Raw genomic sequence first — 12,651 nt, 5'->3', positions numbered from 1 at the left:
TCTTTTGATAGAAAAGCTTCTGGATCCCTCAACCCAGGTCAAAGAATGAAAACGCAGTGGCTTCTGAGCATCACACCTTCCTTGAGGGTGTCATCTTGTTTTTCAAGAACTCCCTGAAGATGATATGCCTAGAATACCCAGTGTGTGCACTGTGTCTACTTGCACTGGGAAAACACAAGATACTTTCTACCCCTGGCCCAGCTGGAAATTCTCCCTGGTTTTCCTACAACCCCAAAGCAAATGTTAGGAATAATTTCGCATGCCAAACTTGGTCTCTCCACTCTGAGATGCACCATCTGAGGGCCTGGGCCCGGACTCACCACTCCCACAGTCAGCCCACCATGTAGCCTCCCTTACATTACCTCCCACAGAGGGACTTGCATCTCTCTAAGGCCTAAGAATGCCTTGAACAAGTGATTTACATTTGACTGCTGTCATCTGAAACCACCTCCCACCCTTCCTAACCCTTCTTTTCATTTGTCCTTTTGGTCTTAAGAGTAGATACCATCATTTTCCTTATGTGATAGCTACCTCTCAGCCTTATAATTTTATGGTCTGTTGCTAGGTCTTTTTTTTCTCAGGCCTCCTGTGAAGATCTCCAAGAGCAGACGCACAGTTGGTTTGGGGTATTCGAATAAATAAACCTGTGAGCATGGGTTTTAATTTACTGTGATTTAATTCTATACTATCGAATAAGCCAGGTACATTTATTTATCTTTTAATTTTATAAAACAGAGTAAAGGAGTTTAGGAAACAAAATACTGAGTATCTGATGCTTTTTCTTTCTCAATTCCATTTTACTGCTGATTTTTCACATTTTCAAGGAAATGCTTGTTTCAATTCTGTTAAATTGCAGCAGATCACTAAAAAGATGAAATTTTCTTAAAACTCTTATTTTTAAACTTGATAAATGAGCATGACTTATACAATGCATAAACTTAGATTATAATATTGAATAAAAGAAACCTCTGAAAAATACCAAGAAAATATAAAAAACCTCCAAATTACCCAAATAGAACAGGAACACACAAGTATTAGACACTGTGTTCCCTCAGGTTACATCGAGACCTCTACTGTTTGGAACAGTGACTGCTCTCTTTAACTACAAAGTGAAGAATTTGCCTCAACTTCATTAGGTGTGGGAGGAGCTGAACACAGCCCCGGTACATTCCATTTGCTATCACTAAATATCTCTGGCTTCAGCTCTCTCTTCCTCATCTCTCAATGCCTCTTCATACAAGGCTGGGAAGGCACTGGGTGCTGTGTTCTGGATCTTGGCCAAAAACTCCAGGACTCTCATCTTGCTGGTTTCAGCATGGGCTCGCGGACCCCAAAGGAATTCATAGCGTGCAGGATAGCTGTTGGGCACCTGGCGGTACTCGAGGTATTTAAGCTTCACGAAATCTTGGGTGATGAGCTTCCTGGGCTCCCCAAATATGAAGTGTCTCTTCCCAGCATATACCTTCATCTTATTCAGAAATTCCCATATCTTCTCCTCAGTGGCACAGTTGCCCTTTGTGAAGATCACACCCAAGAGATTCATCAGCAGACCAGTTTTGGGAAAACCCCTGCCACGATTCACTATCCCATTGTTGGGAAGATTCATTTTGCTGACGAGAACATAGGATCGCTTGGTAGAATCAACTTCCTTTAGGTCAACACCAAAAACCACTTCTATGTTGAAAGCAGCTCTTCTGAGGATCTCAAGGAAGTGTTTTTTGTAGTTTTTAGGGATAATCTTCAGCATATCTGCTTTCATAATAGGCTTTTTACTTTTGGACATGTACATTAGGAATTGTACCAATGTACCTGCCATCTTGGTTAGAGGGCCTCTGGGAGACTCCACAGTGGAGAGTGGGGCCTGGGAAGAACTTTGCTTTCTCTTGGTTTTGCAGTTGGCTCTTCTGGATGATGTTGTGCAAGGAGCATCTACAGACGCTGTGGTGGGTAGGGCTCTCTGACGCCTCTTGAGAGCACCACGTGACACAGCAGCAGACTTTCTCTGAGTAGTACCTCTAAACTGAGGAGAAGATGAGGAAGGGTGTAGCTGCTTCTTGGCTGCAGGAGCCTCAGCACTCTGGAGGCCCTGAGTCTCACCTTTGGCCTGGCGGCATCTCTCATGAGCTTGAAGCTTATTTTTCTGCCCCCGAGGCATGATGGCTGTAGTCAGAGACAGCAGGCTGGAAAGTGGGCAGGAAAGCAGGAGGTACAGGCACCTGGAGGCGACAGGATGAGAGGGTGAGGCCACTTTCAGCAGGGAGAGGCCACCTTGGATTTAAGAAGGCGTCTGCAGGTTTCTGTGAAAGTACTGCTCTAGTTCTGATAAGCCTGTCCTCTAAGAACCCTGTGGAAACATTAAAGTGTGCCTTAGGCTACAACCTGTCAGTCTGGCTAGTGTGTCCTAGGGCTGAGAGCAAAAGAGGCAGATCTACACATTGTAGAATCCCTTCTGCCTTGGGGTAGGGGAGTCCTCCCAGTTCACATTCAGGGCCACTGTATCTACTCCTGGGGCCCCTCTCCTGTGCTGCACTAAATTTCACATCTCCAATCAACATCCTTAGCTCTTTGGGGCTTCCTATTAGGAAGTAATGGGGTACCTCAGCCCACTACCACTTCCAGGAGGATATTCAATGCCAAGCGCTCTGTGGAAGCCTTCTCTGTCGTGTGCTTACTGGAGTCCTGAGTTCTCACTCAGGGCCCTCACCAAAGCTATACTTAGGAGCTGGGATATTTGTCACTGTTGACTGATGCCCCTCCCCTCAGACAAAAGTAATATTACCAAGAGGAAAGGAGAGTTCACATACACCTGACTTCCAGGCTTGCACTCTTATGGCTATAAGTAGTAGTTGGGGAGACTCCATTTCCTCTTTTGTGAGGGTGAATATTATCTTCAGTTCTCATTAAGGATCCTCACCCTGACTCCTTTTACGTAAAGACTGTGGTCTTCCTTCTGCAGGATTCAGGCATACAATTAGGCCAACATTCTTGGAACTCTTCAGGAAGAAAGGGGCAAGAAAGGGGCCACCTTGCCCTTACAGTTATTCTGCGTTTCATTATGAATAAGAAAAGAAGTAGAATTTATGGGACCTCACTTATTAGAGTTGGTATTCTCCTTAGTCCTCACTCAAGTCTCCAAACTTAACTCTAGTAGCACTTGGGATACCTCCCCCCAATAACCTGAGTCTTAGAGCCTCAGAACAGGGCTCCATTCACGGAAGTCAGGGTCTCCTCCCCTTGCCTGGAATCTCACAGAAAGGAGTACAGTACTTCTTTGTGTTGCTACCTCTAGTGGGGGAAGAGTACCTCATCAGCACTCAGAGCCTTCATTTGGAGTCCAGTGAGGACCTATGTTACCTCCACTTGCTGAACTGGATCTACTCTATTAGACCAATGCCCTCTCCTTCCTGAGACTTTCAGGCAGAATTAAGCCTGACAGCCTCCTGGGGCCTCTCGGGGGCTCCGTGCAGGTGTGGAGCTTAGCAGAAACCCTTTGGTTATAAGAGAGGAATGTCCTCTGCAGTACCCACTCAAAGTCCTCATCTTGACTCCAGATGGTACTGGAACTCACCCTTGGCCAACAGGACACTCTACCTCTCATTCACCCTATGATCCTCATCTTCCAAGCAGAAGTGATGATGAGTCACATCTCATCATGGCTGCCTGGGCCTCTGAGGGCTGACAGCAGAGGTGGACTACAGGGTCAGTGGTCCCTATGTGCTTACCCCGACATCTAGCAGAGCCTGAAGCTCTTTCCTGTATTGACCTGAGGTCACCAGCCTCCACACAAAACTCTCCCATCCTCAAATCCCTAGAGAGGAAATACAGGTCCCAGTCTCATGGCTGACAGCAGGGGTGGGGCTCAAAGAGCTTCCCTTTTTAGAGGAGAGGACCTCTTAACAGCACTCACCTTGCTGCCTATTCAAGCCAAGACAACTCTCTCTCCACAACAGGGCCAAGGCACATTACTCCCCTCCCTGAGACCTTCCAGTCAGAAGTGAGGAGGGGTCCTCAGGCTGGTGACCGCGTCTGGTGCCTCAAAACAGGTGATGGTTTCTGTGGAGGCTGTGATTCCTCCCTATGGTGACCCAAGTCTACCAGTCTCCAAATGAGTCACTGCCCTCAGTCCCTAGAGCAGAAGTCTAGGTATATTACAAACGATGAACATTTCCTGAGGCCTCACAGTCCTAGAACAGGAGTGGGGATCTTGTTGGCCCTCTGTTTGGGGGACAGGTCCTCTTATTATCACTAGTGGTCCTTACCTTGACTTCAGTTCAGATCAAGACTCCTCACTCGGAAGACCTGAGGCTGCCGTAAGACAATGTCCCACTTTTCCTTAGGTACTCCTGGTGGAAATGAGGATATCTTAGAATTAAGCTCTGCCTGGAGCCTCTCAGGGTTAAGAACACAGACAAGGCTCTGTAAAGTCAATTTATTTGTGAGTTTAGTGATCTCTTCTTTCCTCACTCAAGAACCTCACCATACTTCTGGATAGTCCTTGAACTCCATTGCCCCTGACATAACTCTGCTCAGGTCAAGGTCCTCTCTGTCCTGATACTTCCCAGGTGGAAGTTAGGGTGAGCCTAGATGAGGAATACTGGACTCTGCAAGGGCTGACAGCTGAGTCAGGTTTCTGTGGGCCATCACTCCCCTGGTTCCCTATTCCTCATTCAAGGTCTTCATCTTGATAATTACCAGACCTTGGGATCCTCCCTCTACTGAACTGAGGTCTACCTTCCTTAGGCCAAGTTTCTCACTTCTCTGAGAACTATGAAGGGAGGATGCCCAGTCTGCCTGTCCTGCTTGGGGCATTCTAAGTTTGAGAGTGTGTTTGGTCAGGTTTCTAAGTTACTCCATTTTGTTTCTTCAATACTAATTCATTAGGGAGTTCTCATTTTTGCTACTGTCTCTTGGATTAAAGGCTTCCTGGGAAGTGCCCTACTGCAAATGATGCAGGTCCACATCCTAGGTCTGATGTGAGATGAGGAAACTGCAACAGAAGGCAGGGGCCCCGAACACGTGTGGATTGGCACAGAAAAATGATACTGCTCTATCCCTCTTTAAAGTACGATGTTTCTCAAGCATTTTTGCTTATTTTATTTGCTTGAAAGGGAAAGAGAGAGCAAGAATAGGGAAAGAAGAGACAGAGAAAAAGAGAGCAGATGATGTCCTATTCTCTAGTTATCTCCCCAAATTCCTGTGACCACCTGAGCTGAGCCAGGCAGAAGCTTGTAACTCAATCCTAGGTTTCCCATGTGGGTGGTGGGAACCCAACTACTTGAGCCAACTACCTTTTGCTTCCCATTAATGTACATTAGCATGAAGCTGAGATTAGGAACACAGACAGGACTCGAATCCAGGCACTCTGATATGGCACGTGGGTGTTCCAAGCACCATCTTAACCACTGTGCCACAATGCCCATCCTATCCTTTGTAATAGCCAATGTTAATCTCTTATGTGACTTCTGTGTTTCATCATAATGGAACAGGTGCATAATACACTTTCCACACTTAGCCCGGATGGAGATTCTCTCTGGTTTTCCTACAATCCCAAAGCAAATGTTAGGAAAAATTTACCATTCCAGGTTTGATCTCTCCTCTCAGAAGTACCATCTGAAGGTCTGACCCTTGTTCACCACTCTCACAATCTCAGCCATCGCACTCTGAAGCCTTGCTTACATTACCTCCCACTGAGGAACTTGCAGTTCCTTAAGGCTCCAAACTGTCTTATCTCAGGGCATTTACACTTGATTGCTTTAATCTGAACTTCCTCCTTTCCCCATCTGTTGTTTAGGTCAGAGAGAATTTAATCACTTAGTTTTATATGATAGCTGCTCCTAGACTCTAAAATCGACAGGGTTTTGATTATTTTGGAAGGAGGAGGAAACCTTCAAAATACTAACATATATCTTTCATTACTAACACAAATCTTTCAAAGTTCTGATACTCATTTAATTACTGAAGAAAAAAAACAAGAGAGTGAGTATGAAAATCTTAGTATGAAAATCCTAAAATATTAGAATTGAAGTTCTACATTCTTGGATAATCTAAGTAAACCAAGTAGATAACCTTTAATTTTACAAGAAGAAGGACTGGAGGAAATTAGAAAACAAAGAATTGATAATTTTAAAAATATGTATTTATTGTAAAGGCAGTTACAAAGAAAGACAGAAAGACACACACACACACACACACACACACACACAGAGAGAGAGAGAGAGAGATTGAGATTTTGCATCCTCTGGTTCACTCCCCAAATGGCCTTAATGGCCATGGCCAGGGCTTGGCCAGACTGAAGCCAGGAGCCTGGAATTCCACGTCAGTCTCCCATGTGTGTAGCAGGGGGCCCAAGTTCGTGGGACAGCTTCTGCTGTTTTCTCAGGTGCATTACCAGGGAGCTAGATCCAAAGTGGAGCAACTGGGATAGGAACCGGTATCCATATGGGACACCAGTGTCACAGGAGGTGACTTAACCCACTGCATCTTAATTCTGGCCTCAATAATTGAAAACTGCTTTAAAAAAATTTAGGGGCTGACATAGTGGAGTAGCAGACAAAGCCACGGCCTCCAACACTGGCATCTCATATGGGTACCAGTTTGTGTCCCAACTGCTCCACTTTCACCATATCTCCCTGATAATGGCCTGGGGAAAGCAAAGGAAGATGGGCCAAGTATTGAGCCTCTGCCACCCACATAGGAGACCCAAATGAAGCTCCTGGTTCCTGGCTTTGGCTTGGCCCAACACTGTCCATTGTGGTCATCTGCAAGTGAAACAACAGATGGAAGATGGATCTTGATTTCTCTCTTTCTAACTCTGACTTTCAAAATAAATAAATCATTATAAAAGTTTTTTAAAAAAAATTTTTGGGGAGGGGGGCACTTTGAATTCTGGCTGCTCCATTTCCAATCCAGCTCTCTGCTAATGTACATGAACAGTTAGTAAAGGATAGCCCAAAAATGTGAGTCCCTGCCACCCACATAGGAGATTCAAACAGAGTTCCTGACTCCTGGCTTTGGCCTGGCCCATCCCTGGCAGTTGCTGCCATTTGCTAGCAGATAGATGATTACTCTCTGTCTCTCCCTCTCTCCTGTTGGTTTTCCTTTTAATAAACAAATCTTAAAAAATAAAATGGGACTATAAATATGTAAAATTTTCATGTATCAGTTAAAAATAAAATAAAATAGAACAGAACTTAAAGGAAAGAAAAGCCTGCTTGAAGAAAGAGAAACAGAGAATGAAACAGTGGTTACCAGAGGGAGGAATGGGCGAGAATGCAGAGATGTAGGTCAAAGTTTGCTAAATTGTAGTTATGTAGGCTGAATAAGTCTATAAATCTAATGTACAGCAAGAGGACTGTAGTTCATAACACTGTATGGCATACTAGACATTTTCTAACAGGAATTTTAGATGTTTTATGATAAAAACGATAACTATATGATATATTAAACTGCTTACCTATAGTAATCATTTCACTATATATATAATAACACATGCCATATACCTTAAATTTCTATAAAACATTTATATTTATATATGGAAAACATAAATGTGCAATTCAAGCTATTCATAAATGCAGATACTGAAATGAAATAACCTATTAAAAGAAATGTACAGTAAAAGTACTAATTAAAAAAACAAATCTTCAAGTTCAGCACAAACAAAAAGAAGACATATAATGTGCTCCTCCCAGCTTGATCTGGGCCTCACTCCTTAAAATGCTTTTAAAAAATTTAACAGACATATTAGAAGGGAAGAATATATCAAATAAAAAATACAGTGGAAAGCTTTAGTAACAGACTCAGTGAGGCAGAAGAAAGAATAACTGAGCCAGGAAACAAGTCTTTAATAGAAGAAGAAGAAAAAACTAGAAACTAGAAAGCAAAAATAATGTCAGAATCTCTGAAGTATCATCAAATGACCAAATATATGAGTCTTAGGAGTTCCTGAAAGTATGGAAAAAAGAATGACTTAGAAAACTTATTCAGTGAAATAACAGCAGAAAAATTTCCCCAATCTGGATAAAGATATGGACATCCAAATACAGACATGATAAGAAAATATCTTCACCATGACACATTACAGTCAAACTTCCAAAAGTAAAAAGTCAAGATCCTAAAATGTACAAGAGAGAAATGCCAGACTGTCTTTAAAGGGTCTCCAATTAGACTGACAGCAAATTTCTCAAGAGAAACCTTAAATGGCTGGGGGGAGAAAAGAGAGATATAGTCCAAATCCCAAAAGAAAACTATCAATTCAGAATACATTACTCAGTGAAGCTCTCATTTACAAATGAAGATGAAATAAAGACCTTCCAAGACAGGCAAAAACTGAACGAATTTGTCACCACTTGACCTGCCTTACAAATTATACTTAAGGAGATACAACACAGAAACAGAGAAAGATAATCAGCATTATTAAAGAATATGAAGGCAGAAAACCTCCTAGTAAAAGCACAAAGGAGATTAAAAACAAACAACAGGAATATTTCTGGAAAAAAGGCAGGACCAAGTCATTAATTATTGAATGTAAATGGACTAAATTCTCCAATTAAAAGATACAGACTGGATGAATGGATTAAAAAACAAAACCTATCTATATGCTACCTACAAGAAACACACTTCACCAAAAAAGATACACAGATTGGAAGTGAAAGGATGGAAAAAGATAATCCATGTAACTGAAAATTAGAAATAAGCAGAAGTAGCTATTTTCATATAGAAAAAATACCTTTTAAGAAAAAACTGTTAAGAGACAAAGTTATTATGTAATGATTAAAAGATCAATGCAACAGGGAAAATGTGGCTATAATAAGTGTATATATACCTAATGTTAGGATATCTGGCTATTTAAAACAAATGTCAATGGATCTAAAGAGAGGCATACAATTAAATACAATAATACTTGGGGACTTCAACACCCCACTTTCATCAATGAACAGATCAACCAGACAAAATCCAACAAAGAAAAACAGAGCTAATCTACACTATTGACCGAATGGATCTATTGCTATCTACAGAACACTTCATTCCACAGCTACAGAATATACATTCCTTTCAACAGTGCACAGAAAATTCTCTAAGATAGATCATATATTAGGACATAAAACAAGTTCAACAAATTAAAAAATTGAAATTATCCCAAATATCCTTTCTGACCACAGTGGAATAAAGCTGGAAATTAACAACTTTAGAAACTTTGAAAATATGCAAACGCATGGAGACTGAACAACATGCTCCTGAATGAACAGTGATTCATACAATAAATCAGAGAGCTATCAAAACATTCCTTGAAATGAATGAAAATGTCAATACGACATGTCAAAACTTGTAGAATATGGCAAAAACAGTCTTAAGAGGAAAATTTATAGCAATCGGTACCTACATCAAAAAATTGGAAAGGTAACAAACAGATGATCTAACAATGAATCTCAAGGATTCAGAAAAATAAGAACAAATCAAACCCAAAATTAGTAAGAGGGAAGAAGCAATAAAAATTTGAGAGGGGCCAATACTACCTAGTCAAATCCAGCAACACATCAAAGTGATCATCCACCTGGACCAACAGAGATTTATTGCAGGGATACAGGGATGTTTCAACACATGCACATCAATAAATGTGATACATCACATTAACCAAATGAAGATTAAAAACCTGTGATTATCTCAAGAGATCAAGAGAAAGCATTTGATAAATACAACATCATTTTTAATAAAAATCTTTTTAAAAACTGGGTATAGAAGGAACACACCTCAACACAATCAAGGCAATATATGACAAGCCCAAAGCCAGCATCATACAGAATAGGGAAAAGCTGAAAGCACTGCCACTAAGATCTGGAACAGACAAGGATGCTCACTCTGACGACTTCTATTCAATATAGTTCTAGAAGTTTTAGCCAGAGCCATTAGGCAAGAAAAAGAAATCAAATGGATACAAATTGGAAGGGAGGAAGTCAAATTATCCCCATTTGCAGATGAGATGAGCCTATATATAGGTGGACTAAAAGCTTCCACTAAGAGACTATCAGAATACATAAGAGAATCTGGCAAAACTGCAGGATACAAAATCAACAAATATATCAATAGTATTCATATACACTAATAATGCTACAGCTGAGAAAGAAATTGTAAGATCAGCCCCATTCACACTAGCTACATAAAAAACCTCGGGATAAATTTCAGCAGGGATGTGAAAGATATCTACAATGAAAATTAAAAAACATTAAGAATAGAAGATGACACACAAAAATGGTACAATTTTTCATATTCATGGAAAGAATATAATCAAAATGTCCATACTATACAAACTAATTTACAGATTCAGATTCAATATGATCCCAGTAAAAACACATTCTTCTCAGATCTAGAAAACAAATCCTTTTTTTAAAGATTTATTTTATTTATTTGAAAGAGAGTTACAGAGAGAGGTAGAGAAAGAGAGAGAGGTTTTCCATCTGCTGGTTCACTCCCCAGATGGCTGCAATGGCCGGAGCTGTGCCAATCTGAAGCCAGGATCCAGGAGCTTCTTCTGGGTCTCCCACGTGGGTGCAGGGGCCCAAAGACTTGGGCCATCTTCCACTGCTTTCTCAGGCCATATCAGAGAGCTGGATTGGAAGAGGAGCAGCCAGGACTAGAACCAGTGCCCATATTGGATGCCGGTGCTTCAGGCCAGGGCTTTAACCCACTGCACCACAGTGCAGCCCCGAAAAAAATCTTAAAACTCATATGAAAACACATGAGGTCCAAAATATCCAAAACAATCTTGAACAATAAAAACAAAGCTGCAGGGACCACAATACCAGATTTCAAGACATACTACAGGACTGCTACAATAAGAACAGACTGGGAACTTGCACAAAAACAGACATGTGGACCAATGGAAGAGAATAGAAACTGTAGAAATTAATTCATGTATCTATAACCACCTAATCTTTGACAAATGAGCTAAAATCACTCCCTGGAGAAAGAACAGACTCTTCAACAAATGGTGTTGAGAAATTTGGATTTCCACATGTAACAGGATGAAACAAGACCCCTTACCTTATACCTTATATAAAAATTAACTCACAATGGATCAAGGATCTAAACTTAGGACCTGAAACCATCTACTATTTATAGGAAAACATATAATAAATACTGCAAGAAATTGGACTAGGCAAAAAACTTCCTGGATAAGACTCTAGAAGTTCAGGCAATAAAATACAGACAAATGGGATTACATCAGGCTAAGCAGCTTCTGCACTACAAAGCAAACATTCAACAAAGTGAAGAGGTAACCAACAGAACAGGTGAAAACTTTTTCTAACTATGCATCTGATAAGCAATTAATATCCAGAATGTATAAGGAGCTCAACAAACTCAATGACAACAATGCAAACAACCCAGTTAAGAAATGGGTAAAGGACACGAACAGTCATTTTTCAAAGAATGAAATACAAATGGCCCACAGATACATGAAAAAATGCTTAGGATCACTAACCATCAGGGAAATGCAAATAAAACCCAAAATGTGTTTCACCTCACCCCTGCAGAATTACTATCATCCAAAAATCAAAAAATAACAATGCTAGCAAAGATGTATGGAAAAAAGTTACCCTTATACTCTGTTGGTAGGGATGTAAACTGGTATAACTATTATGTAGACAGTATAGCAATTACTCAGAAATTTATACATAGATCTACCATATGACCCAGCCATCCCACTCCTGGAAATATACTGAATGGAAATGAAATCAGCATATGAAAGAATTACCTATACCCCAATGTTAATAGTAGCTCAATTCACAATAGCTAACATATGGACTCAACCTAGATGTCCACCCACTGATGACCAGATAAAGAAAATGCATACACAAGAAAAATATACACATGATGGGTAGTATTCAGCCAAAAAATTTGAAAGCCTGTCTTTGGTCACAAAATGGATGCAACTGGAGACCATTATGTTTAGTGAAATATGGCAGACCCCCAAAATAATATTCCATATTTTCTCTGATTTGTGCTAGTAATATATAAATTCCAAAAATAATTTAATATATATGAGTGAAATTGACAACTTGTTATTTGATTATTTTTATAGCCCTTGTATATACTCTTTCTTAACAGTGGTCTTTCTAATTTTAACTTGTTGAGCCCTTTATTTAGTGCAGTGTTATGCCTGTGACTATAAATTAAAAATGTTATTTCTAAAATTAAAATAGGAAGGAAGGAAGGGAGAGTAAGGGAAATAGCATAACACAGAACTGTATCTATGAACTACATGAAATCCATTCTCTGTATTAATAAAAACAGTTTATTAGAAATAATATAAATAAGATGAACCAGTCTTAAAAATTTCCTTTGGAGTGCTACATCCCTACTAACTCTTGACCAGTTTCCCTTCTGCTAACCTTTCAGAAAAGGGGTCCCTATACTATGAGCGCTATGACCTAGGGAAGCTAAAGTACATGTGGGGAGCCCAGCATAGGCGGAGAATACCAGACTTCTTAAAAAGTACCGATGTGCTTTTTCCTTTGCCACAGCCAGATTTAGAACCTCACATAACTTCTATGCCGGTTTACTCACTTATAAAGAAGCGCCAAAAACGTCTCCTCAGCCCGTCACGCCGCTCGGCTCGTCCCGGTTTGTCGCCTCCGCTCCGCTCCACACGGCACG

The 12,651-nt window shown here is 40.7% G+C and overlaps 1 protein-coding gene across 1 annotated transcript; it reads right to left on the bottom strand.

Moving 5' to 3' along the window:
- Nucleotides 1-675: 675 nt before the first annotated feature.
- MAGEB3 (MAGE family member B3) lies at nt 676-12,651 on the bottom strand. The gene is made up of 3 exons (XM_017349638.3): nt 12,562-12,651; nt 4,260-4,343; nt 676-2,216 (listed from the first exon to the last, which is right to left on the bottom strand). Exon 3 carries the CDS (start codon nt 2,153-2,155, stop codon nt 1,184-1,186), a length of 972 nt encoding a protein of 323 aa, XP_017205127.2. The 5' UTR covers nt 2,156-2,216; nt 4,260-4,343; nt 12,562-12,651; the 3' UTR covers nt 676-1,183.

The sequence above is a fragment of the Oryctolagus cuniculus genome, chromosome X (assembly GCF_964237555.1).
Source record: "Oryctolagus cuniculus chromosome X, mOryCun1.1, whole genome shotgun sequence".
NCBI classification, from domain to species: domain Eukaryota; kingdom Metazoa; phylum Chordata; class Mammalia; order Lagomorpha; family Leporidae; genus Oryctolagus; species Oryctolagus cuniculus.
This window is presented reverse-complemented; position numbering and strand designations above follow the sequence as displayed.